Source organism: Ovis canadensis, chromosome 1 (assembly GCF_042477335.2).
Source record: "Ovis canadensis isolate MfBH-ARS-UI-01 breed Bighorn chromosome 1, ARS-UI_OviCan_v2, whole genome shotgun sequence".
Lineage (NCBI taxonomy): Eukaryota > Metazoa > Chordata > Mammalia > Artiodactyla > Bovidae > Ovis > Ovis canadensis.
The window spans coordinates 261300106-261325730 of NC_091245.1; the positions used below are offsets into that span (position 1 = coordinate 261300106).

The following is a 25625-nucleotide window of genomic DNA, read 5'->3' on the forward strand; positions in this document are numbered from 1 at the left end:
TTGCCTTGGAGATAAACAGAGATTATTCTGTCATTTTTGAGATTGCATCCAAGTACTGCATTTCAGACTCTTTTGTTGACCATGATGGCTATTCCATTTCTTCTGAAGAATTCCTGCCCACAGTAGTAGATATAATGGTCATCTGAGTTAAATTCACCCATTGCAGTCCATTTTAGTTCACTGATTCCTAGAATGTTGACATTCACCCTTTCCATCTCTTGTTTGACCACTTCCAATTTGCCTTGATTCATGGACCTGACATTCCAGGTTCCTATGCAATATTGCTCTTTACAGCATCAGATCTTGCTTCTATCACCAGTCACATCCACAACTGGGTATTGTTTTTGCTTTGGCTTTTTCCCTTCATTCTTTCTGGAGTTATTTCTCCACTGATCTCCAGTAGCATATTGGGCACCTACTGACCTGGGGAGTTCCTCTTTCAGTATCCTATCATTTTCTCTTTTCATACTGTTCATGGGGTTCTCAAGGCAAGAAGACTGAAGTGGTTTACCATTCCCTTCTCCAAAGGACCACATTCTAGCAGGGTTAATTTGTGGTGAGGCCTCTCCTGCCTTCTCATGGTCTTCTCATAAACCTTTTCCTCTGGAGAAGGAAATAGCAACCCACTCCAATATTCTTGCCTGGAAAATCCCATGGGTGGAGAAGCCTGATAGGCTATAGTCCATGGAGTTGCAGAGTCGGACACAACTGAGCCACTTCACTTCACTTCACTCCTGTGCATATACGTAGAGAGAGACAGAGAAAGAGAGACTTCTAATGTATCATCCTCTTTTATAAGGACACTAGCCCTATTGGACTAGGGTCCCACACTTATGACCTCATTTAACCTCAGTTATCTCCCTTATAGGCCCTGTCTCCAAATACATTGTGGGTCAAGGCTTTAAGATCTGAAGCAGGGAGAAGGGACCCAATTCAGTCCATAATGCTCTGAGATCTTAGATAAATGTCCTAATTTCTCAAAGCCTTTCTTCTCTCATCCCTGTTTCTCTGGGAAAGAGAGAGTTTTGCTCATTGTGCTGAGTTGCTCAGTCGTGTCCAACTCTTTGTGACCCCATAGACTGTAACCTGCCAGGCTCCTTTGTCAATGGGGATTCTCCAGGCAAGAAGACTGGAGTGGGTTGCCATGTCCTCCTCCAGGGGATCTTCCCAACCCAGGAAGTGAACTGGGGTTTCCTGCATTAAGTCCTGCAGGTAGATTTAATATTTTGTTCCTTAAATGACAGTAAATGAGATCATGTACGTGAAACACTCAACACATTATCTGACACAGAGTAGAATGTCAGTAGTGTCTCCCAGAAGCAGACACTCATTGAAAAAAGATTATTTGGAAAGTAAAAGAAACACTAGAAAGGGAGTGGAGAAGTGGCAGGAAAGGAGGAAGAGTCAATAAAGCAAAGGCTGTGATGTCTAAGGAATCACCACTAGGAGTAACTGGAGCTCCATCCGCTGGGGAAGCTCAGCTTCTGTGCAGAGCAAACACCAAAGAGTTACCCCCATAACTGGGTGAAAGGAGCTGGGGCATTTCTGTCTGCCCCCAAGGGTGTTAATGCTCTCCACTTGCAGCTTTCTGAGCCAGTGGAGAGTGGACACAGACTCAGGGGAACCTACAGGCAAAGAGATGCCAATGTCAGCTGTTGGGAGCCCAGCCAGCCCTGCAAGAGTCCAGCCGAAGGGGACCTAGATCTCTCCCCTTCTGTTGCTATAGGAGCCATCATGAATGTTTGGTTATACACTGTAGTGATGGGAGTAGTAACTACTACTTTAGAGAGCACTAGGGATGCCCCTTGACAAAAGGTTCTGGGGCCAAAAAAGTATAAAGAATACTCCTACCACGGCTGTACTCAGGGTAATTCAAAACTAGAGCTCTGCTGATGTTCTGCAGTTAAGATGTCAAGCTTTTTTCTAGTCCTATGATTTCCAGACTTATCTACAGAAAGACTTTCTCATACAATATTTACTTACCTTTTAAGGGATGAATGTTCTCTGACACATGCTTTGCTGTTGTTATTGTTTAGACACTAAGTCGTGTCTGATTCTTTTGTAACCCCATGAACTATTGTAGCCTGCCAGGCTCCTCTGTCCATGGCATTTTCCAGTTAAGAATACTGGAGTGGTTTGCCATTTCCTTCTCCAGGCGATCTTCCTGTTCCAGGGATTGAACCCATGTATCCAGCATTGGCAGGAAGACTCTTTATTACCTGGGAGTAGTAAAGCCACTGGAAGCCAACACATGCTTTGGGCATTCTCATTTCTGGCTAACAGAGGTGTGATTGTCCTGTATTGTAAATATGTTCTCATCTGTCCACCTCTGTTGTCTCAGAACAGCACCTAGCGCAGAAAAGATGTTAAATAAATGTTTGTTTTGCAATAAATTCCTAAAGAAATTTCCAGAAATGGTCTGAAGATATTTTCAGTAAAAGGAGCTCATGAAAAACAACTGTCTAGTCCCCAAAATGACTGCTTTGAAAGCCTTTGTATGCAAATCCAGCTGAATATACATGTTAAAATATTGACCAAAAATTTTTTTATTCACCTGGATTTTTTTCCATTTATCTAAGTGAAATAGTGGACTTGCCTAAAAAATGAGGATACCTGCTGTTAGAATACTGTTCACTTCAGAAGGAGAGAAGCATTTCCTCCATAGATTCACGTGTGAATGCAGATCAGAGACTTAACGGTCGTAATGTCCCTCTGATCTGACTTTGCTAATAAGAGTATGTGCTCCCCCTATACTTCACCTTTCTCAGGATTGCAGCTGAGACCCCACTCTAGGGTGAGAAGAATCAACTCAGAGGACTTCTGACAAGTGCATCCCCTTAAGCCCTGTGCTAAATACTGCCTATTTATTGGCATCAGTGTCAGCTTGGACTAGGGTGAGTCCTTGTCATTCAAACTCCTTCATCCTCTGACAAGACCAAAGGTTTTTCTTGAGTCTGATGCAGTTGCTTCAGTTGCAACAAAGCCTGTGTGAGATGGGGATTGGCATGAATAGGCTTTTCTTCAAAGATCATTGCTCCTGCTGGGTATCCTACTGTTCTAGCCCAAATGCCTAAAAATGGCAATGCCAACAGCAACTCATTGTCAATCATTATTACAATGAGAGGTTTGAGACTTTAATTGTTACTCATTTTTTGGAGCTAAGATGGAGGCCTGGAACTGTAAAATAAGTTTGTTTGAATACCTGCTTGTTTAGCCACTTTATGTACGCAAAGGCCCATTTCTTGAGAAGGAATATTTTCTGGGATATTGCTTGTCTTTCTAGCATTCATAAAAGGCAGGAGGTGGTACATGGTAGCATTCTTTTCAGGTCCTACCAATGGAAATGTTAGCATTTCTAAATAAGTTCTTCTTCTCCTGTGAGAACTCCAAAACAACAACTCGCTGCTGAACAACTGTCTACTAGAGAATGTTGGATTCCACCAAAAAAAGATACCCCGTGTCCAATGGCAAAGGAGAAGCCCCAGCATGATGGTAGGAAGGGCAAAATCATATTTAGTATCAAACCCCTTACCCACCAGAGACGCTCAGAGGGCCCTAGTGTGCACCAACCTTGTGTGCACCAGGAACCAGAGACCACACAGAGACTGAGCCAGAATTGTGTTTGAGTGTCTCCTGTAAAGGTACGGGTCAGCAGTGGCCTACCACAGGGGCAGGGGCTCTAGGTGCAGCAGACCTGGATATGGCATAAGCACTCTTGGAGGATGTAGCCATTAATCCCACCATTGAGCGGCAGAACTTACACAAGACTGGGGAAACAGACTCTTAAAGGGCACAAACAGAACTTTGTGTGCATCAGGACCTAGGAGAAAGGAGCAGTGATCCCATAAGGGACAGACCCAGACTTGCCTGTGAGTGTCCAGGAGTCTCCAGCAGAGGCACAGGTCTATGGTGTCCTGCTGCAGGGTCAGGGGCACTGAGTTCGGCAGGGCATGCATGGGATCTTTTGAAGGAGGTACCTCCATCACAGTTTGGCCTCAGGTCAAACAACAGGGAGGGAACACAGCCCAGCCCATCAACAGAAAATTGGATTTAAGATTTACTGAGCATGTGTTAGTTGTGTTAGTTGCTCAGTCGTGTCCGACTCTTTGTGATCCCATAGATTGTAGCCTGCCAGGCTTCTCTGTCCATGGAATTCTCCAGGCAAGAATACTGGAGTAGGTTGCCATTCCCTTTTCCAGAGGAACTTCCCAACCCAGGGATCGAACCCTGGTCTCCTGCATTGCAGGCAGATTCTTTACCATTTGAGCTACAGGGAAGTCCCTAGCCTGGCCCATTAGAACAAGACCCAGTTTCCCCCTCAGTCAGTCTCTCCCATCAGGAAGCTTCCATAAGCCTCATATCCTTACACATCAGAGGGCACAATCACAGAAAACTAACCAAACTGATCACATGGGCCATAGCCTTGTCTAACTCAATGGAACTATGAGCCATGATGTGTAGGGCCATCCAAAGTGGGTGGGTCATAGTGGACAGTTTTGACAAAACATGGTCCACTGGAGAAGGGAATGGCAAACCACTTCAATATTCTTGCCTTGAGAACCCCATGAATAGCATGAAAAGGCAAAAAGTTAGGGCACTGAAAGATGAACTACCCAAGTCAGTAGGTGCCCTATGCTATGGGAGATCAGTAGAGAAATAACTCCAGAAAGAATGAAGAGACACAGCCAAATCAAAAACAACACCTAGTTGTGGATGTGACTGGTGATGAAAGTAAAATCTGATGCTGTAAAGAGCAATAGCCATAGGAACCTGGAATGTTACGTCCATGAATCAAGGCAAATTGGAAGTGGTCAAACAGGACATGGCAAGAGTGAACATCGACATTTTAGGAATCAGTGAACTAAAATGGACTGTAATCGGCGAATTTAACTCAAATGACCATTATATCTAGTACTATGGGCAAGAATCCCTTCAAAGAAATGGAGTAGCCTTCATAGTCAGAGTCAACAAGAGTCCGAAATGCAGTATTTGGATGCAATCTCAAAAATGACAGAATGATCTCTGTTCATTTCCAAGGCAAATCATTCAATAGCACAATAATCCAAGTCTATTCCCCAATCAGTAATGCTGAAGACGCTGAAGTTGAATGAGTCTGTGAAGGCCTACAAGACCTTCTAGAACTAACACCAAAAAAAGAAGATACCCATTTCATTATAGCAAACTGGAACGCAAAAGTAGGAAGTCAAGAGATACCTGGAGTAAAAGGTAAATTTGGCCCTCAAGTACAAAATGAAGCAGGGGAAAGGCTAACAGCATTTTGCCAAGAGAACACACTGGTCCTAGCAAACACCCTCTTCCAAAAACACAAGAGAAGACTCCACACATGGACATCACCAGATGGTCAACACAGAAATCAGATTGATTATATTCTTTGCAGCCAAATTTGGAGAAGCTCTATAAAGTCAGCAAAAATAAGAATGGGAGCTGACTGTGACTCAGATCATGAGCTCCTTATGCCAAATTCAGACTTAAACTGAAGGAAGTAGGGAAAACCACTAGACTATTCAGATATGACCTAAATCAAATGCCTTACGACTATACAGTGGAAAGGACAAATAGATTCAAGGGATTAGATCTGATAGACAGGGGTTAGATACCTGAAGGACTATGGATGGAGGGTCATGGCAGTGTATGGGAGGCAGTGATCAAGACCATCTCTAAGAAAAAGAAAGGCAAAATGGTGATCTGAGGAGGCCTTACAAATAGATGAGAAAAGAAGAGAAGCTAAAGGCAAAGGAGAAAAGGAAAGATATACCCATTTGAATGGTGAGTTCCAAAGAATAGCCAGGAGAGATAAGAAACCCTTCCTGAGTGATCAGTGCAAAGAAAAAGAGGAAAATAATAGAATGGGAAAGACTAGAGATCTCTTCAAGAAAATTAGAGACACAAAGGGAACATTTCTTGCAAAGATGGACACAATGAAGGATAGAAACGGTATGCCACGATGGTGTGATCACTCACCTAGAGCCAGACATCCTGGAATGCAAAGTCTAGTGGACCTTAGGAAGCATCACTACAAATGAAGCTAGTGGAGGTGATGGAATTCGAGCTAAGCTCTTTCAAATCCTAAAAGATGATGCTGTAAAAGTTCTGCACTCAATATGTCAGCAAATTTGGAAAACTCAACAGTGGCCACAGGACTGGAAAAGATCAGTTTTCATTCCAGTCCCAAAGAAAGGCAATGCCAAAGAATGCTCAAACTACCACACAATTGCACTTATCTCACAAGCTGGCAAAGTAATGCTCAAAATTCTCTAAGTCAGGTTTCAACAGTACGTGAAATGTGAGCTTCCAAATGTTCATGCTAGATTTAGAAAAGGTTGAGGAACCGGAGATCAAATTGCCAACATCCGTTGATCATTGAAAAAGCAAGAGAGTTCCAGAAAAACGTATACTTCTGCTTTATTGAACAGACCAAAGCCTTTGACTGTGTGGATCACAACAAACTGTGGAAAATTCTGAAATAGATGGGAATACCAGACCACCTGACCTACCTCCTGAGAAATCTGTATGCAGGTCAAGAAGTAACAGTTAGAACTGGACATGGAACAACAGACTGGTTCCAAATTGGGAAATGAGTATGTCAAGGCTGTAAAATGTCACCCTGCTTATTTGACCTATATATAGAGTACATCATGGGAAATGCTGGGCTGGATGAAGCACAAGATGGATTCAAGATTGCTAGGAGAAATATCAATAACCTCAGATATGCAGATGACACCACCCTTATGGCAGAAAGCGAAGAAGAACTAAAGAGCCTCTTGATGAAAGTGAAAGAGGAGAATGAAAATGTTGGTTGAAAAGTCAACAAAACCAATACAGCATTGTAAAGTAAAATAAAGTAAAAATAAAAATGTAAAATCAATGAAAAAAAATTGAAAAAAATAAACCTCAACATTCAGAAAGCTAAGATCTTTGGCATCCGGTCCCATCACTTCATGGCAAATAGATGGGGAAACAATGGAAGTGGTGACTGACTTTATTTTCTTGGGCCCCAAAATCACTGCAGATGGTGACTGCAGCCATGAAATTAAAAGATGCTTGCTCCTTCAAAGACAAACTATGACCAACTTAGACAGCATGCTAAAAAGCAGAAACATTTCTTTGCCAACAAATGTCCATCTAATCAAAGCTATGGTTTTTCCAGTAGTCATTTATGGATGTGAGAGTTGGACTATAAAGAAAGCTGAGTGCCAAAGAATTGATGCTTTTGAACTCTGGTTTTGGAGAAGACCCTTGAGAGTCTTCTGCATGTAGATCCAACCAGTCAATCCTAAAGGAAATCAGTCCTGAATATTCATTGGAAAGACTGATGCTGAACTCAAACTCCAATACTTTGTCCACCTGATGTGAAGAAGTGACTCATTGGAATTGACCCTAATGCTGGGAAAGACTGAAGGCAGAAGGAGAAGATAACAGAGGATGAGATGGTTGGATAGCATTACCGACTTGATGGACATGAGTTTGAGTAAACTGTGGGAGTTGGTGATGGACAGGGAAGCCTGGTGTGCTGCAGTCCATGGGGTCGCAAAGAGTCAGAAATGACTGAGTGACTGAATTAACTTACTGGCTAAATAGAAGTGAGAAGAGAGACCTAAGATCATAATTGGTGTTCCTTGAAGAAAGACATTGTGGATCTTAGAAGACACAATCTGTAAAAGCAATCTACCAACACCTGGCAATGCAGTGCGTGGATCATCTAAGTGCCGAGAGGATTGTTGGGGTCATTGGGAGCTATTGGAATGGGTAACAAATGCGGATGGAACACAATGACACTGAACCAAAATATTTTTTGAAATTTGTTTTATCATGTCATATCTTAGTTGCATCACATGGCTTCTTTGTTGCTTCATGTGGGTTCTTTCGTTGAGGCACACGGATTCTCTAGTTGTGGTGCATGGACTCTGGAGTGCACAGGCTTAGTAGTTGCAGCATCTGAACTTAGTTGCTCTGTGACATGTGAGATCTTAGTTCCCCAACCAGGAATTGAACCTGCATCCCCTGCTTTGCAAGGTGGATTATTAACCACTGGACTACAGGGAATTCCTAACCAAAGTATTCCTGAGCCCAGATTTATTTGGGAACGGGGCATAATATTGCCTGACTACTTCTTATCAATAACTCTTGTTTTGTCATCTATTCGTGCATCTTCCCCTCTACCCCCCTACTTAAACACCCCTGGAGAGAAAGTCTTCCTAATGTTGTTTTACTGGTTGTGTTCTGTGTTTTGGTTTATTTCGAGTAAAAAAAAAAAAAAAAAAGGAAATGGTAGCTTTTCTACAACGAGTGATAATCTGGGAATGAGGTAAGGGGGATAATGATTTTGCCAATAAGACTAAAAACACTGAAACATTCTTAATGATAGGGTGGGAAAGGCGAGGAGCTTGGGTTAAAAATTAACTATGGGAAGGAAAGCCAATTCCTTTATCATCTGAATTTTTCATGTTATTTTATTGATAGCTATACATAAAAATCCTATGTTCTTTTATTGGAATATAATTGTTTTACAGTGTTGTATTGATTTGTGCTGTATAACAAAGTGAATCAGCTATCTGTACACATATATTCCCTCCCTCTTGAGCCTCCCTCCCACCCTATCCCCATATCCCACCCCTCTAGGTCATCACAGAGCACCGAGCTGAGCTCTCTGTATTATACAGCAGCTTCCCACTAGCTAGCTATTTTGCACACGATAGTATATATATGTCCGTGCTACTCTATCAGTTCATCCCACTCTCTCCTTCTCACCCTGTGTCGACATGTCCAATCTCTACATCTGTGTCTCTACTCCTAAGCTGCAAATAGTTTCATCTGAATCATTATTCTAGGTTCTATATATACATGTTAATATTTGTTTTTCTCTTTTTGACTTACTTCACTCCATATGACAGATTCTAGGTCCATCTATATCACTACAAATGACCCAATTTCATTCATTTTTATGGCTGAGTAATATTCCATTATATACATATATATTAATGTATATATCTTATATATATGCACATACATATCCACCAACAGATGAGTGGATAAAGAAAATACTTTACATATTTACAATGGAAGACCTATGTTCTTAGTCATTATGCCACAGTGAGCTTAACCAAATCCAGTGTCTTTAGATTACTTCATTCTTAATAAGGTTTAACTTAATTATTTACCATCTTCTCTATGCTTACACATTGAGACTTAAGCACTAACATGAGATCTGGGGCTTGAAAGCAAACACATGTAGTACAAACCCCACTGTGGACATTTTCTGAATCTCTTTTAGGCGTTTCCTTCAGTGCAGTTCAGTTCAGTTCAGTCACTCAGTCGTGTCCGACTCTTTGCGACCCCATGAATCACAGTATGCCAGACCTCCATGTCCAACACCATCTCCCAGAGTTCACTCAAACTCACGTCCATTGAGTCAGTGATGCCATCCAGCCATCTCATCCTCTGTCATCCTCTTCTCCTCCTGCCCCCAACCCCTCATCATCAGAGTCTTTTCCAATGAGTCAACTCTTCGCATGAGGTGGGAAAAGTACTGGAATTTCAGCTTTAGCATCATTCCTTCCAAAGAACACCCAGGGCTGATCTCCTTTAGAATGGACTGGTCGGATCTCCTTGCAGTCCAAGGGACTCTCAAGAGTCTTCTCCAATATCACAGTTCAAATGCATCAATTCTTCGGTGCTCAGCTTTCTTTATAGTCCAACTCTCACATCCATACATGACCACTGGAAAACCATAGCCTTGACTAGACAGACCTTTGTTGGCAAAGTAATGTCTCTGCTTTTTAAAATGCTATCTAGGTTGGTCATAACTTTCCTTCCAAGGAGCAAGTGTCTTTTAATTTCATGGCTGCAGTCACCATCTGCGGTGATTTTGGAGCCCAAAAAATAAAGTCTCACACTGTTTCTACTGTTTCCCCATCTATTTCCCATGAAATGATGGGACCGGATGCCATGATCTTCGTTTTCTGAATGTTGTGCTTTAGGACAACTTTTTCACTCTCCTCTTTCACTTTCATCAAGAGGCTTTTTAGCTCCTCTTCACTTTCTGCCATAAGGGTGGTGTCATCTGCATATCTGAGGTTATTGATATTTCTCCCGGCAATCTTGATTTTAGCTTGTGCTTTATCCAGCACAACGTTTCTCATGATGTACTCTGCATGTAAGTTGAATAAGCAGGGTGACAATATACAGCCTTGACGTACTCCTTTTCCTATTTGGAACCAGTCTGTTGTTCCATGTCCAGTTCTAACTGTTGCTTCCTGACCTGCGTATAGATTTCTCAAGAGGCAGGTCAGGTGGTCTGGTATTCCCATCTCCTTCAGAATTTTCCACAGTTTATTGTTACCCACACAGTCAAAGGCTTTGGCATAGTCAATAAATCCATAATGTAACTGTAAATCAGTTTCTGGAGTTAGACTCAGGTTCAAATCCCAGCTACATCCATCCTCTCTTATCTCCATAACCATAGGAGAGTTACTTAAACTCTCTGGGTCCAACTTTGCTCCTCTATCAAAAGAAACTAATACTACCAAATTCATAGGGCTGTAAAGTTAGCCACATAGTGACCACTAAGACAAAAACCTTACTGAATTTCTCCTTCCCCACAGGGTCTATTCTCTCTTCCCTAGTATATAGCAAAACTTATTGAAAGAATTATCTTCTTATCCACTTCCTTCCTCTTTTTCTCGTCATCAACCTACTCCAGTGTGTTCTTTGCCTTCCAATTTAATATCCTCTTCATTGACTCAACTCAATGAAGGGCATTTCTGTCTGATTCAATGATGCCTTTAGGATGCCTCCCACTCTTTCCATATTCAATCCATTTCCAAATTTTGACTATTTTACATTTATCTCCTAAACCCAGTCTTTTCTCTCCATCTCCACAGTCACGGTTACCTCTCCCCTGGCCTGTTGCCAGAGATTTATAAATGGTTCGCCCTCAATTATCCCATTCATCATCCCCACCATGGCCAGTACATCTCTCCTTTGTGACAAGTTATATTTGTTTGACCATTTTGTTTGTTGCTTGTGCTTGTGCTAAGTTGCTTCAGTCACGCCTGACTCTTTGTAACCCCTTGCACAATAGTCTGCCTGGTTCCTCTGTCTATGAGATTCTCTAGGCAAGAATACTAGAGAGGGTTGCTGTTTCCTCTTCCAGGGGATCTTCCCGACCCAGAGATCAAACCCTCATCTCTTACACCTCCTGCATTGGCAGGTTATTTACTACTAGCACCACGTGGGACAGAGAAGGCAATGGCACCCCACTCCAGTACTCTTGCCTGGAAAATCCCATGGATGGAGAAGCCTGGTAGGCTGCAGTCCATGGGGTCACTAAGAGTCAGACACAACTGAGAAACTTCAATTTCACTTTTCACTTTCATGAACTGGAGAAGGAAATGGCAACCCACTCCAGCGTTCTTTCCTGGAGAATCCCAGGGACAGGGGAGCCTGGTGGGCTGCCGTCTATGGGGTCGCACAGAGTCAGACATGACTGAAGTGACTTAGCATCAGCAGCAGCAGCACCACGTGGGAAGCCCTGGTTTATTGCTATCTCCTCTATTAAAAATGTAAGCTCCATGAGGTCAGAGATTGTATCTGACTTTGCTTACCACTCTATTCTTAGGGCACAGCACCAAGTTTGTCATACAATAGGGGCTAAATAATTATTTTTGGAATGAATAAGGCATCTGACACATAATCTGTGTTCTTACATGGGAGCTCCCATTGTTTTCCTTGATGTCATCCTCATCATCATCACTGGTGAATTTTTACAGAAACATGCCTTCCTCTTCAGAGGATAGCAAACTGAACATTAGGATAGTTCAATCTGCTTGGCCTAGGGAAGTTCTCTGAACTTTTTTGCATTGGATATTAGCACACTCTTGATATTGCTCTAACACAGAGACAAAATAAGGATTTCAGAGAATAAGGTTATGCCCCCACTTTTCACGGTGATCTTCTTCCCTATCTTATGTGTACTTCTACTGATTCCTGCGTCAAAGATTACCCCAAAACTTGAAAGCTTAAAAACGAACATTTATTATCTCACAGTTTTTGTGTGTCAGGAGTTGCAGCAATGGTCCTCTGGACCAGTGTCTCTCACAGGCTATTGTCAAGGTACAGTTATCTCAAAGCTCACCTGTGGGAAGGACCTATTCCGTGCTTACCTATGTGGCTGCAGATCAGCTTCTGGTTCTCACTGACTGTTGAGTGGAGACATCAATTCCTGGTCATGTGGGCTGCTCTTAGAGGGCTATTCACAACCTAGCATCCTGCATTCCCCAGAGCAAGGACTCTAAGACAGAGAATGAGAGATGGTGAGCAAGAAAGAAGTCATGGTGATTTCAGAACCTAAACTTCGAAGTGATATCCAGTCACTTTTGTGGTATTCTGTTCATTAGAAGCAAATCACTGGATCCACCCAACACTCAGGAGAGGGAATTACACAAAGGCAAGAACACCAGGAAGCAAGGATCACTGGGGCCATTGCAGATAGAAAGTGCCACCAACAGCTGGGAACTTTGTTCTCCCTCCTGAGAGCATGGCTTTTGCTCAAGTCTTTTAAGCCTCGTTTCCTTTAGGAATCATTGGGTACATCTGGGCCTCAATGCCTTGCCATCTTTCCCTTCCAGAAAATAAAACAAGAGGGGGATGGGGTGGGTTCTAATTAGAATAACTCCCAGTGGACTGATGATTTTAGTTGACACTGAACTGTGGAGAGGATCCCAATTACTCCTTTTGGCTTGTCTGAACATCAGTCTCCTGATGACTTACTTTAAAGCTTCATAATGAATATATTAAAAATAGAACTCTAGAGGTTATAGATACAGAAGGTATATATTTAGACCTTGAGTTTCTTTCCTTCCTTCACCCCATCCCCCACTCTGCACAGAGGTTTTAGTGCTAATTTGAGATCATTCTGAAACTTCATCTCCTTTATCTTAATTTACATATCTAACATGTTTTGTCTAATTTTAATATAAATGTCTGCAGTGATTAAGCCACCTCCTAAGTGACTAAATTATCTGTAATCCTTCACTCACACAGCTCGGGCTGTAAGAGGAAAGGGGAGAATGACCTGTATTTAGCAGAGGCTTATGGAAAAACCTTGGAAAATAAGTGGACATTGATGTCATAATTTAAAGGAGAACTGCAAATGTAGAATTCTCTAAGAAAAATACTGAAGTGCATACCTGCAAGTATATGACTAGTATCTCCACCTTGTTTTTCCTTCATACAGATTGTTTCCCAGAGAAAGCTGTCCAAATCCTTGTTGAAGCATGGAAACACAGCAGGGAAATCTTCCATCACGGTAAGCCCTCCCTCAGGTGCCCAAATGGAGCCTGCTGGTCCAACCCAGCCTCATGGGAAGCTGATCCTCTGGATGTTAGGGGTTGATCCCATAACTGCTCAGCTATACCAGTCACCTCTTTTTTTTTTTTTTTAATCTTTCTCCTTCCTAATAATACAATTTTGACCTTTTCATTGTAGGAAAAAAGATTTGAAAGTGAGGCCATTCACTTCAACTAAGCACTTCTGTAATTAAATATAGGTTTTAGCAGGGAACAAAGAAAGAAGTTATCGATCATAGTAAGAATATGAAATTGTCTGGCAGTTTCAAATTATCAAAGCTACCTATCCCAGCTTCTCAGTTTCTTGAGAAAAAAACATCTAATAGCATTTAGTCCAAGGTCTGGTCTGTTGCCTAATGATCAGAGAGCCCAGCATTTAACTCTTCTTTTCAATATGATAGTTTGGAGCTGTGCTGTTCTATTTGGTAGCCGTTTTCAACTTAAAATTATTTAAAATTAAATGAAAGCAAACAGGCATTCCTTACACTAGCCACATATCGAGTGCTCAGTAGATCCATATACTGGACAGTGCAGATTACAGAGCATTTCTGTCGTTACAGAATGTTCTCTTGGGCAAAACTGGAAGTATTTCTAAATAAAACATGCAGTATTCAAGAAGAACTCCAGGATTTAAAACTTTGGCATCTTGTATTGAAGTTCCTGAGAAAGATAATGTAGTCTAACCGTTTAGTTGTATGGGCAAAAAATAATAATAGGTTTAAAAAGTGCCAGAAGAGTTTGAGTTGCTTGCAAGGCAAATTGCCTTAGGTGAAAAACCTAAGTTCTTTGAACATTCCTTTTTAACTCAAAAGTGACCTATTCATTAAAAAAAAAATTAATCCATTTTTTAAGGAAGAATTCAAAAATATTTCATTTCTACTGGTGAAAGTTAGGACAGTTCTCACAAGAACTTAGCTGTTTATTGGTTTGGATATTTTAAATGATGCAGTCATATCAGATCTGTTTCTTGACTACCATTTTCAGTCATGAACAAATGGTTCAAATGGTCTTTGACCATGCCACTGGTGCTCTAAAAAGCTCACACCCAAAGCTCATGGTCCTAGAAAAGACTTGGGATGGTGAACCCAGTTATGAGATCTGCCATGGTTCCTTCCCAGGAAAACAAAAGCTCATCTTCCCACCTTTTCTCTAAGAAGTATTGGAAATTTCCTTTCTCTACACAGCCCATAAAAACTCAATCTCCTTCCTAATTTTAAATATTTAAAAACTCCTCTTGATCTTGGATTCTTGGGTCAGAACAACTTCCATAGCTTCTGGAAAACACTTGAAAATATGTGCACATTTTTCTAGGCTTTGCAGATGAAAGTCATAACTTTCATCATCTTTACAAAGGTGTCTGTAACACAGGATAGTTGAAGACCATACTCAAGTGGAGTGTAAGAGGCAGTAAGGGACAAAAGAGAATCAAATGAACAACCTAAATATGATGATTCCTGGTTTATCAAGTCTTTCTTGAGTTTTTGCTGTAAAACTCAAGAATGACTTGCATTTTGTCTGGACCCATGTTCTCTACTCCTCGGGTGCTTACACCTTTGGAGGGATCCTTCCCATTTTAGATAGCTCTTTTAGCTTTAATTTTATACATAAAATAAAAATTTCCAGAGGCTACCAATGTATACTCAAACAGATGAATGCAATTCATAATGAAAAAGTTTAGCTCAGATAGAATGGAGATAAAATTGAATTAAAACTCAATAATAACTTTTTTAATAAAAACTCATAATAACTTTGATAAGGGTGTCCACAAGGTCAGAGGCATTATGGCCTCTGAATGCATAGTGACGTCTTAACGACTTAGAAGTACTTTAACCTATATGCAACTACATTGGTCCTATATTTTGTTGTTGTCATTGTTTTTCTCCTTCTTTTCCCATCAATTTCTGCTTCAAGGGTTTAAGAGTCATTATTCAGTATTAGGAAGTGATCTTTTTATGAAACAGGCTTTTAGATACTATTATCTCTTCACTTATGTCAAAGTTGTTGTCAAGAATTCTCTGTTCTTTGGAGTTAAGGGTTTAGATCCTTGTTCTCTTTCTTCCCTCTCCCCCCTCCTCTTTCTCTCTCCATTTCAAAAAGCCCAGAGACAGTCTTTTCTGAAGCATTGCAATTAGAATTTTCTTTGATGACCTTATAACCTTTGGTCTGGAAGGGCCATACAGACCAGTTTATTTCACAGTCCTTGTGGGTCTGGTAGAAAACAGCAGAGAAATATTGCTGCCTGCTCCTTGTTTTTGGTCACTTCCCAAAGAAGAAAATATGTATAATTATGTATGGATGTGCTGTTCAGTGCTGTGTGGCCTTTGAAGGAGAAGCTCTCCCTAATTACTCCTCTAAAACTTCTTCCTCCAGCTTACACCCCATATTTCATGTTCTCATGCTCAGCACCAGTGAGGTCTCCTTATCTTCTGTGGTTTGTTCTAGGGACTTCCCTTGTACACCTGAGATGCTGTGCCACATTCACTGGATTGTGGGACACTCCATGGCAGGTGTCAGTCTTTGTTGATTTTTGGATCAAACACGAGCTAAATTGTTCATGAATCCCTGGGTTGAGTGATCCAACTGCAACTGCTCCTGATGAATGCTTTTTTCCTTTAGGTGATTGCTGAGGAATTATCTGGTAATGATGACTATGTTGAACTTGCCTTCAATGCACGGAAACTGGATGACAAGGTAAAGTGTCTGGCATCAGCATTACTGAAGAAAGTAATAAAGCTAGTACACAAAGCTTAATAAGATTTCCCCTCAAAGCTATTTTTTCCCTTTCAACTCACATTATTCAACAGATCAATGATTTCAGAGAGTATGGAAAGTAAGACTTCCGCCTAATTGAGAAGCAGTTAATGAGAAGAAGGAAGGACTATAATTAAAACAATTTTATAATTAAGTTTATAATTAATAATTATAATTAATTTAATTTATAATTAACACAATTGTATTACACTAAAACTTCATTTGTTCCCAAGTGCTACAAGTCACATGGCACAGGTGAATGTGATTTAAACTGACTGCTAGGAACTTTTCAAAGGGAAAAAGAAGATGGGAAAGGGAATAAAAGTGGCATTTTTAAAGCATCATATTTGCAGGCATGGGGTTAAGAGCTTTTCAAGCATGATCACAGTTAATCATTCTTATAGCATCCATGTAACAGGTATTATTAACTCTGTTTTACATATGAAGTAGCAGATTCAAAGATGAAGTAATTGTCTAAAGTCATTCCATGTGTTAGTTCAAATAATCCAAGAAATAGACACCAAGAAAGAGTTAATGATGCAAGCAGGATTGTATTAGGAGAAATGCCTGTGTAGGGAGTACGAGAAGGAAATCTAGGAGAGCAGACAGGCCACAATGCACGTCTGAATATAAGTAAAGACGAGAGGGAAAGAGGGTGGCAGTTTCTGCAACACCACGTAGTCTAAGGAAGGTTCTAAAGAAGATTCTAAGAAGATTCTAAGGAAGGAAGTCTAAGGAAGCCAGAAAGGAGTCCTGTGTGTCTCCCATCAGTGCCTTTATAGCCCCTGCAGCAATGGCTAGGAGCAGCCCATGTGCAGCCTGGCCTCGGAATGAGGGCAGGACTGGATTTCGGAGTACAAAAGCGCTGTTACATTCCCTGAGTGGGAGGTCTGCAAAACACGTGCCAAAGGTTACCCTGCTAGTTGATGGTAACCCTGAAGACTCAGTCCCAGGTCAGCCTGACTTCCATCTGTACTCTTTTGGTTATATCTCACAATTTCCATGCAGTCACAGGCCATGTTAGCCTTGTATATATAGGAAAAATCCTAGGGATTCCACCCCTGTAAAAAAATGTTTCCTCTCCAACTATAATGTCATATCCACCAGTGTATTTACAGAGGACTCCATTTTACTAGCATACAACAGGTGATTTGGTGATATGGCACTACTTTTTCAAACAATTGCTTGTAGGCATTAGAAAAAGGAAAAACTTTTTTCACAGCTCCCCACAGTATTAAGCAGCAGCTCATATCCTGGCATAGTTCATTTTCACACACAAAGAGTACTCAGCCTAATTATGTGTTCGTTATTTCACTCTCCTATCGGTTCATTGATTCACTCCTTCATCATTCATTTGCCAAACCTTCGTCATGTGTTTGTCATGCATCTGTTGGTGGGAAATGGGCATCCTTGGAACCATTCTTATATCCAAAACCTGTAATTCACCATCCAAGTAACACATCAATTTAAATAACAAATGACATAATGATACTAAAGCTATAGGAGGATGATACATAATCAGAGTGTCCTGAAAAGAGTAATCCATTCTGCCTTGAAATAGTAAGAAAGACTTTGTTCTTAAGAAGAAATTATAGTTGGATTTTTTTTGTTATCCTGAGTGGATTGTGTAACACTTTCACAAACTGTCACCTTTTGACATTAGCTGAACGAGGTACTGGGAACTATAGAGTGCAATGGTGTCAATGGGGTGTAAGATCTTACCACTCACTTCCTGTGATTATCAGGCTCTTTCTCTCCCTCATCTTCAAGTTTCAGAATAATTCACCAGACACCTTTGTAGTATCTTACCTGGGGACATTATAAGCCAAAGGGTCAGTGTGTAGCAGTTTTAAACTACTCACTTTATGGCTTCTCATGACTTCTTTCCACTTAGTCACACACTCCAACTGATTTATGTTACAGAACAAAGGGAAGTGGGGGTTTGTCAGTGGGCCCATCAGCTCTCAGGTGTATAAGCAGTTTCCCTTCATCCAAATGAGCACTTGCTCACAGAACTGAAAGATCCCTATCCACACCTACCACGGTTCTCGATGGCTGTGCCCACCCTGGACTGTGTTGATTGCTCACTACTGAGACCCCAATGACCTGGAGCCACAGACCGCAGGTCCTCTATAATGAGGTGGAGTCTTTCCCAGACTGTCACCCAGAGAGGAGTGGGCCCTGTTCATAACAAAGCAGGTCATTGCTCCAACGTGGACTAGGAGGTGAATGGTCTGAGATGGAGAGAAATCGTAGAGATGAGGAGCAAGATGACACCACGAAGATCAGCTCACACAACCTCTTCAGGAAACAGAGGCTCAGCAAGGGCTGATGATTTTCACCAAGACACTGCTGCCTGGTTATTTATTGCTGCATCACGAGCTACCTCAAAACCTGGTGACTTAGATTAACAACTACTTTTTTTTTATGTCATCATTTTGAGGGTCAGAAATTCAGGCAGAGTTCAACTGGGCAATTCTTCTGTTCCTTATGACATTGACAGAAGTCACTCAGTTAGGGACTTCCCCTGTGGTCCAGTGGTTAGGAATTCACCTGCCAGTGCAGAAGATGTGGGTTCAATCCCTGGTCTAAGAAGACTCTACAGTCTGTGGGGCAACTAAGCCCAAGCACCACAATTAAGGAACCTACATCTAGAGCCTGTGAACCATAACTACTGAAACCTATGCACCCTAGAGCCCATGCTCCACAACATGATAAGCTACTGCCGTGAGAAGTCTGCACACCAGGACTAGAGAGTAGCCCCTGCTTGCTGCAACTAGAGAAAGCATGTGCCCAGCAACAAAGACCTAGCACAGTCAAAAATAAATAACTAATAAAATTAAAAAGAGTTCACTCAGTTATACTCAGCTGGTGGAAGAGCTTTACTCACATGCTTGGCACATAGGATTGCTGGAAGGCTGGGCTCCACCAGGTTGGTCAGTCAGAGTGCCTTCATGGTGGTCTTAGGTTTATCACATTTTCTATATGGTGGCTAGCTTGAGATATCATTCCAAGAGAAGCCAGTGAAAGCTGTGTGGTCTTTCCTTTTTTAAATTTTTTAATTGGAGCATAATTGCTTTACAATGTTCTGTTAGTTTCTGCTGTACACAGCAGGGGAAGGAGATGGTAGGACGAATTGAAAAGTAGCACTGACATAAAAACACTGTCATGTGTATGGCCTTTTCTGACCTAGCCTTGAAAGTCATGCATTATCCCTTCTGCTGCTTCTGTTGGTTACAAGTGAGTCATAAGGCTGCCCAGAGTCGAGGGGAGGAAAATGACTCCATGTCTTGGTAGGGGAGTGGCAAAATCATAATGCATAAAAAAGCGTGTGGACATTGTAGTGGAAAATGCAACCTGCCACAGTATTTTTGTGACAGAATCAGAATAAGAGAGGACAATTATTTCATGTCACAGCTAGTAAAATAGTTCCCAGAGCTTCTCAAGGAAGACCTTCTTCTAGCCTTAGCAACAAATGAGGTTGTCGCTCCCTTTATGTTAACAGTTAAACTTATATCTATTAATTGACAAAATAGACCATGAAAAGCCACTGAGGTAAACAGCTCTCTTAATTTAAAACATTTTGCTAATTAGTATCATGAGAGCAACTAATTTCTACCTGCATTTGAAAAATTGCAGTATGAATATGCTATATCCAATTCAGAATAGTTATAGACATCTGGGCCCCCAGTCTCCATGAAGTAATTCTCCAGTTATCCACATACCTCTGTTAGAAAACTCTGGCCTAATACAAATAGCCTTTTACATATGAAAATGTCAAAGTTTAGGGATGTGAAATGACTTACCCAAGGCCACAGACACTCACACCCACACTCACAATCAGTGACAGAGAGGAACCAAATCAGTTTGCCCAACTACAATCTAAATCTTTTTTGGGGGCAGAGACTTAATGAACAACAGGTTAGATTGGTCTTGGGCTGTGGAGAACTTGATCATATTCCCGTGCATTTCAGGGAAGAGGGGATCCAGGGAAGAGGAAGATGAAGGTATGTATGCTATTAGGCAAGCGCCCTCAAGGTGTGGCCCCAGGTCCCAAGACCCTTTCAGAAGAATGTATGAGGTCAAAACCATTTTCATAGCAATGCTAGAACATTATTTTCTATCTTCATTCTCATGCTGTCACATGTGTACAGTGATTTTCCAGAAACTACTTGATGCCTACTATCATAAGAGATTGAATGCAGTAGCAGGTATGAGAATCCCACTGCCTTCTATTGATCCAGTCATTAAATTGATTTACAAAGATGGAACATAATGGCATTCTTCTGACAATTTTATACATTTGGAAAATATATTTATATTCCATTAAAATGTTATTTTATTATGATATAATGGGTTTATCTTTATTATTTTAAAAATGATATAACAAATGAATATTTTTAAAATTTCTCAGCTTTAGCTTATAATATGGTAAAATATTGTTAGATATAATCCACATAAGCAAAAGCTCCTTGGTGTCCTCAATAATTTAAGTGTATAAAATGGTCCTAAGACCAAAAGTTTGAGAACTGCTATTGTGAAGTATATTACTTTTACAAACCACGAAGACAAGTAAATGCCTCTTTTCTTTTGATAGAAGTAGTTTTTTTTTTTTAATTGCAGATCAGAATAGTTCATTTTTTCAGAGCTGGTAATTGCTTTGCAATATTGTGTTGGTTTCTTCCATACATCAACATGTATCAGCCATAGGTACACACATATCCCCTCCTTCCTGAACCTCCCTCCCACCTCCCACCCCATCCCATCCCACTAGGTTGTCACAGAGCACCAGATTTGAGCTCCATGGGTCATACAATAAATTTCCACTGGCTATCTAATTTTATATATGCTAATGTATATGTTTCAATACTACTCTCTCTATTAATCCTACCCTCCACGTCCACATACCTATTCTCTATATCTGTGTCTCTATTGCTCCCCTGCAAATAGTTTCATCAGTAGCATCTTTCTAGATTCTATGTGTGTGTACACTTAGTCGTGTCCAACTCCTTGCAGCCCATGGAATGTAGCTATATATGGGTTAATATACAATATTTCTCTTTTTCTTTCTGACTTACTTCACTCTGTATAACAGGCTCTAAGTTCATCCACCTTATTAGAGCTGAATCAAATGCTTTCCTTGTTATGGCTGAGAAATACTCCATTGTATATATGTACCACAAATTTTTTTATCCATTTATCTTTTGATGGGCATCTACTTGCTTCCATGTCCTGTCTATTGTAAATAGTACTGCAGTGAACATTAGAGTACATGTGTCTTTTTCAATTATGGTTTCCTCAGGGCGTATGAACAGTTGTGGGATTGTTGGGTCATATGATAGTTCTATTCCTAATTTTTTTCTAGTATAAATTTATTTATTTTAATTGGAGGCTAATTACTTTACAATATTATATTGGTTTTGCCATACATTGACATGAATCTACCATGGGTGTACATGTGTTCCCCATCCTGAACCCCGCTCCCACCTCCCTCCCCATACCATCTTTCTGGGTCATCCCAGTGCACCAGCCCCAAGCATCCTGTACCATGCATCAAACCTGGACTGGTGATTCATTTCACATATGATAATATACGTTTCAGTGCCATTCTCCCAAATCATCCCACCCTCGCCCTCTCCCACAGAGTCCAAAAGACTGTTCTATACATCTGTGTCTCTTTTGCTGCCTCGCATACAGGGTTATTGATTTTTTAAGGAATCGCCATACTGTTCTCCAAAGTGGCTATATCTTTTTACATTCTCACCAACAGTGCAAGATTGTTCCCTTTTCTCCACACCCTCTCCAGCATTTATTCTTTGTAGATTTTTTAATGATGGTCATTTTGACAGGTGTGAGGTGATACTTCATTGTAGTTTTGATTTGCATTTCTCTAATAATGAGTGATGAAGAGCATCTTTTCATGTGCTTGTTGGTCATCTATATCTCTTCTTTAGAGAAATGTCTGTTTAGATCTTCCACCTATTTTTTTTTTAACTGGGTTGTTTGTTTTTCTGGTGTTCAGCTGCATGATCTGCTTGTATATTCTGGAGACTAATCATTTGTCAGTTGTTTCAACTTGCAATTATTTCCTCCCACGTAGGGAACAAGGTATAAAGAAGGTTGAGAAGTGCTTGCAAACGAGACTCTCAACCAGGGCTGAACATTCTTGCAAACGAGATGTTCAGCTAAGAATCCTGTTTGTTCCCATGGGAAAAGAACATTTCTTGCACACAAGGATGTTTCTCTGATTCCTCGAAAGGAACAGACCCTGGGACAAAACGGATTCTAAGTTGATAAGGAAGTTCCCCAAAACAAAGTCTTAGCTGCAGTAAATAAGCCAAGGTAAAGGTTATCTCGCCCTGCACCTGCGCACTGTATAGTTTCTGAATCATAGTGCTTGGCAGCTTGCCCTGTAGGTTGTTGTGCAAGGGATATAAAATAAAGCAGCTGTAAGAAGCAAGTGTTGAAAATATAAAGATTCAAACCACTCTGCAGTGTTGGTGTTTCATTCCGTCGCCAGCACTCCCATTCTGAGGGTTGTCTTTTCACCTTGCTTATAGTTGTACAAGAGCTTTGGAGATTAATTAGGTCACATTTCTTTATTTTTGTTTTTATTTTAATTACAATGACCCAATGAGGTGGATCACTGCTGTGATTGATGTATGTTGAAGAGTGTACTGCCTATGTTTTACACTAAGACCTTTACATTTCTGGCCTTACATTTAAATTTAAGTCTTTAACCTATTTTGAGTTTATTTTGTATAGGGTGTTAGGAAGTGTTGTAGTTTCATTCTTTTGCATGTAGCTGTCCAGTTTTCTCAGAACCACTTATTGAAGAGGCTGTCTTTTTCTCCATTGTATATTCTTGCCTCCTTTGACAAAGATAAGCTGCGCATAGGAATGTGAGTTTATCTTTCAGCTTTCCATTTTGTTCCATTGGTCTATATTTCTGGTTCAGTGCCAGTATCATACCATCTTGATGACTGTAGCTTTGTAGTATAGTCTGAAATCAGGAAGGTTGAGTCCTCTAGTTGTATTCTTCTTTCTCAAGATTGCTTTGGCTATTTGGAGTCTTTTGTGTTTCCATACAAATTGTGAAATTTTTTGTTCTAGTTCCGTAAAAAAAAAAAATCATTGGTAGTTTGACAGGGATTGCATTGAATGTGTAGATTGCTTTGGGTAGTATAGTCATTATCACAATATTGATTCTTCCAATCCAGGAATATGGTATATCTCTCCATCTGTTTGTATCATCTTTGGTGTCTTTTATCAATGTCATAGTTTTTTGCATACAGGGCTTTTTTCTCGTTCAGTTCAGTTGAGTCGCTCAGTCATGTCCGACTCTTTGCGACCCCATGGCAGCACGCCAGGCCTCCCTGTCCATCACCAACTCCTGGAGTTCACCCAAACTCATGTGCATCTAGTAGGTGATGCCATCCAGCCATCTCATCCTCTGTCGTCCCCTTCTCCTCCTGCCCCTAATCCCTCCCAGCATCAGGGTCTTATCCAATGAGTCAACTCTTCTCATGAAGTGGCCAAAGTAGTGGAGTTTCAGCTTCAGCATCATTCCTTCCAAAGAAATCCCAGGGTTGATCTCCTTCAGAATGGACTGGTCGGATCTCCTTGCAGTCCAAGGGACTCTCAAGAGTCTTCTCCAACATCACAGTTCAAAAGCACCAATTCTTTGGCGCTCAGCCTTCTTCACAGTCCAACTCTCACATCCATACATGACCACTGGAAAAATGATAGCCTTGACTAGACGGACCTTTTTTGGCAAAGTAATGTCTCTGCTTTTGAATATGCTATCTAGGTTGGTCATAATTTTCCTTCCAAGGAGTAAGCATCTTTTAATTTCATGGCTGCAATCACCATCTGCAGTGATTTTGGAGCCCAAAAAATAAAGTCTGACACTGTTTCCACTGTTTCCCCATCTATTTCCCATGAAGTGATGGGACCAGATGCCATGATCTTAGCTTTCTGAATGTTGAGTTTTAAACCAACATTTTCATTCTCCTCTTTCACTTTCATCAAGAGGCTTTTTAGCTCCTCTTCACTTTCTGCCATAAGGGTGGTGTCATCTGCATATCTGAGGTTATTGATATTTCTCCCGGCAATCTTGATTCCAGCTTGTGCTTCATCCAGCCCAGCGTTTCTCATGATGTACTCTGCATGTAAGTTAAATAAGCAGGGTGACAATATACAGCCTTGACGTACTCCTTTTCCTATTTGGAACCAGGCTGTTGTTCCATATCCAGTTCTAACTGTTGCTTCCTGACTTCCTAAGTATTTTATTCTCTTTGTTACAATGGTCAATGATAATGTTTCCTTAATGTGTATTTCTGAATTTTCATTGTTAGTGTAAAGGAATGCAAGGGATTCCTGTGTATTAATTTTATATCCTGAAACTTTACTATATTCATTTATTGACTCTAGTAATTTTCTGGTGGAATCTTTAGGGTTTCTATGTAGGGAATTATGTCATCACCAAACTGTGTGTGTTTTACTTTTTCTTTTCCAATTCTGATTCCTTTTATTTCTTCTCTGATTTCTGTGGCTAGGGCTTCCAAAGCTATGTTGAATGATAGTGGTGAGACTGGGCACCCTTGTCTTATTTCTGATTTTAGAGAAAATGCTTTCAGTTTTTCAATATTGAGAATAGTGTTTGCTCTGGATTTGTTGTGTATGGCCTTGATTATGTTAAGGTAGATTCCTTCTATACCCACTCTCTGGGGAGCTTTTATCATACATGGGCACTGAATTTTATCAAAAGCTTCTCTGTATGTATTGCGAAGATCATATGACTTTTATCTTTTAATATGTTCATATGATATATCACACTGATTGATTTATGTATATTGAAGAATTCTTATAGCTCTGGATAAACCCACTTAAACAATTCTTTTAATGCATTGTTGGATTCTGTTTGCTAGAGTTTTGTTGAGGATTTTTGCATCTATGTTCATCAGTGATATTGGCATGTATATACATATATATATATAGACTCTGCCATAAGGGTGGTGTCATCTTCATATCTCAGGTTATTGATATAGAGTTATTGATATTGGTTATATATTGGTTATATATTAGATATTGATATAGGTTATTGATATTGATATAGAGTTATTGATATTGGTTAGATATTGGTTATTGATATTAGATGTTGATTAGATATTGATATTGATATAGACCCCCAAGAGTCTTCTCCAACACAAAATTGATTATAGTATGTTGTAAGTCTGGTTTGGTAATGCTGAATTCTCTTAGCTTTTGTTTGTAGATATTAGATATTGATATAGGTTATTGATATTATTATAGAGTTATTGATGTTGGTTAGATATTGGTTAGATATTAGATATTGATATAGGTTATTGATATTTATATAGACTCTCAAGAGTCTTCTCCAACACAAAATTCATTATAGTATGTTGTAAGTCTGGTTTGGTAATGCTGAATTCTCTTAGCTTTTGTTTGTTGATAAAGCTTTTGATTTCACCATCTAATCTGAAT

At 40.4% G+C, this 25625-nt stretch overlaps 1 protein-coding gene across 1 annotated transcript in view; it reads left to right on the forward strand.

Annotated features, from left to right (window-relative positions):
* The window catches only part of CPNE4 (copine 4), a 624067-nt gene that overhangs the window by 417439 nt on the left and 181003 nt on the right, over positions 1 to 25625 (forward strand). Inside the window, exons 4-5 of the mRNA XM_069565947.1 lie at positions 13256 to 13327; positions 15984 to 16058. Of these exons, the coding sequence (XP_069422048.1) occupies positions 13256 to 13327; positions 15984 to 16058 (147 nt within the window). The remainder of the gene's footprint in view (positions 1 to 13255; positions 13328 to 15983; positions 16059 to 25625) is intronic.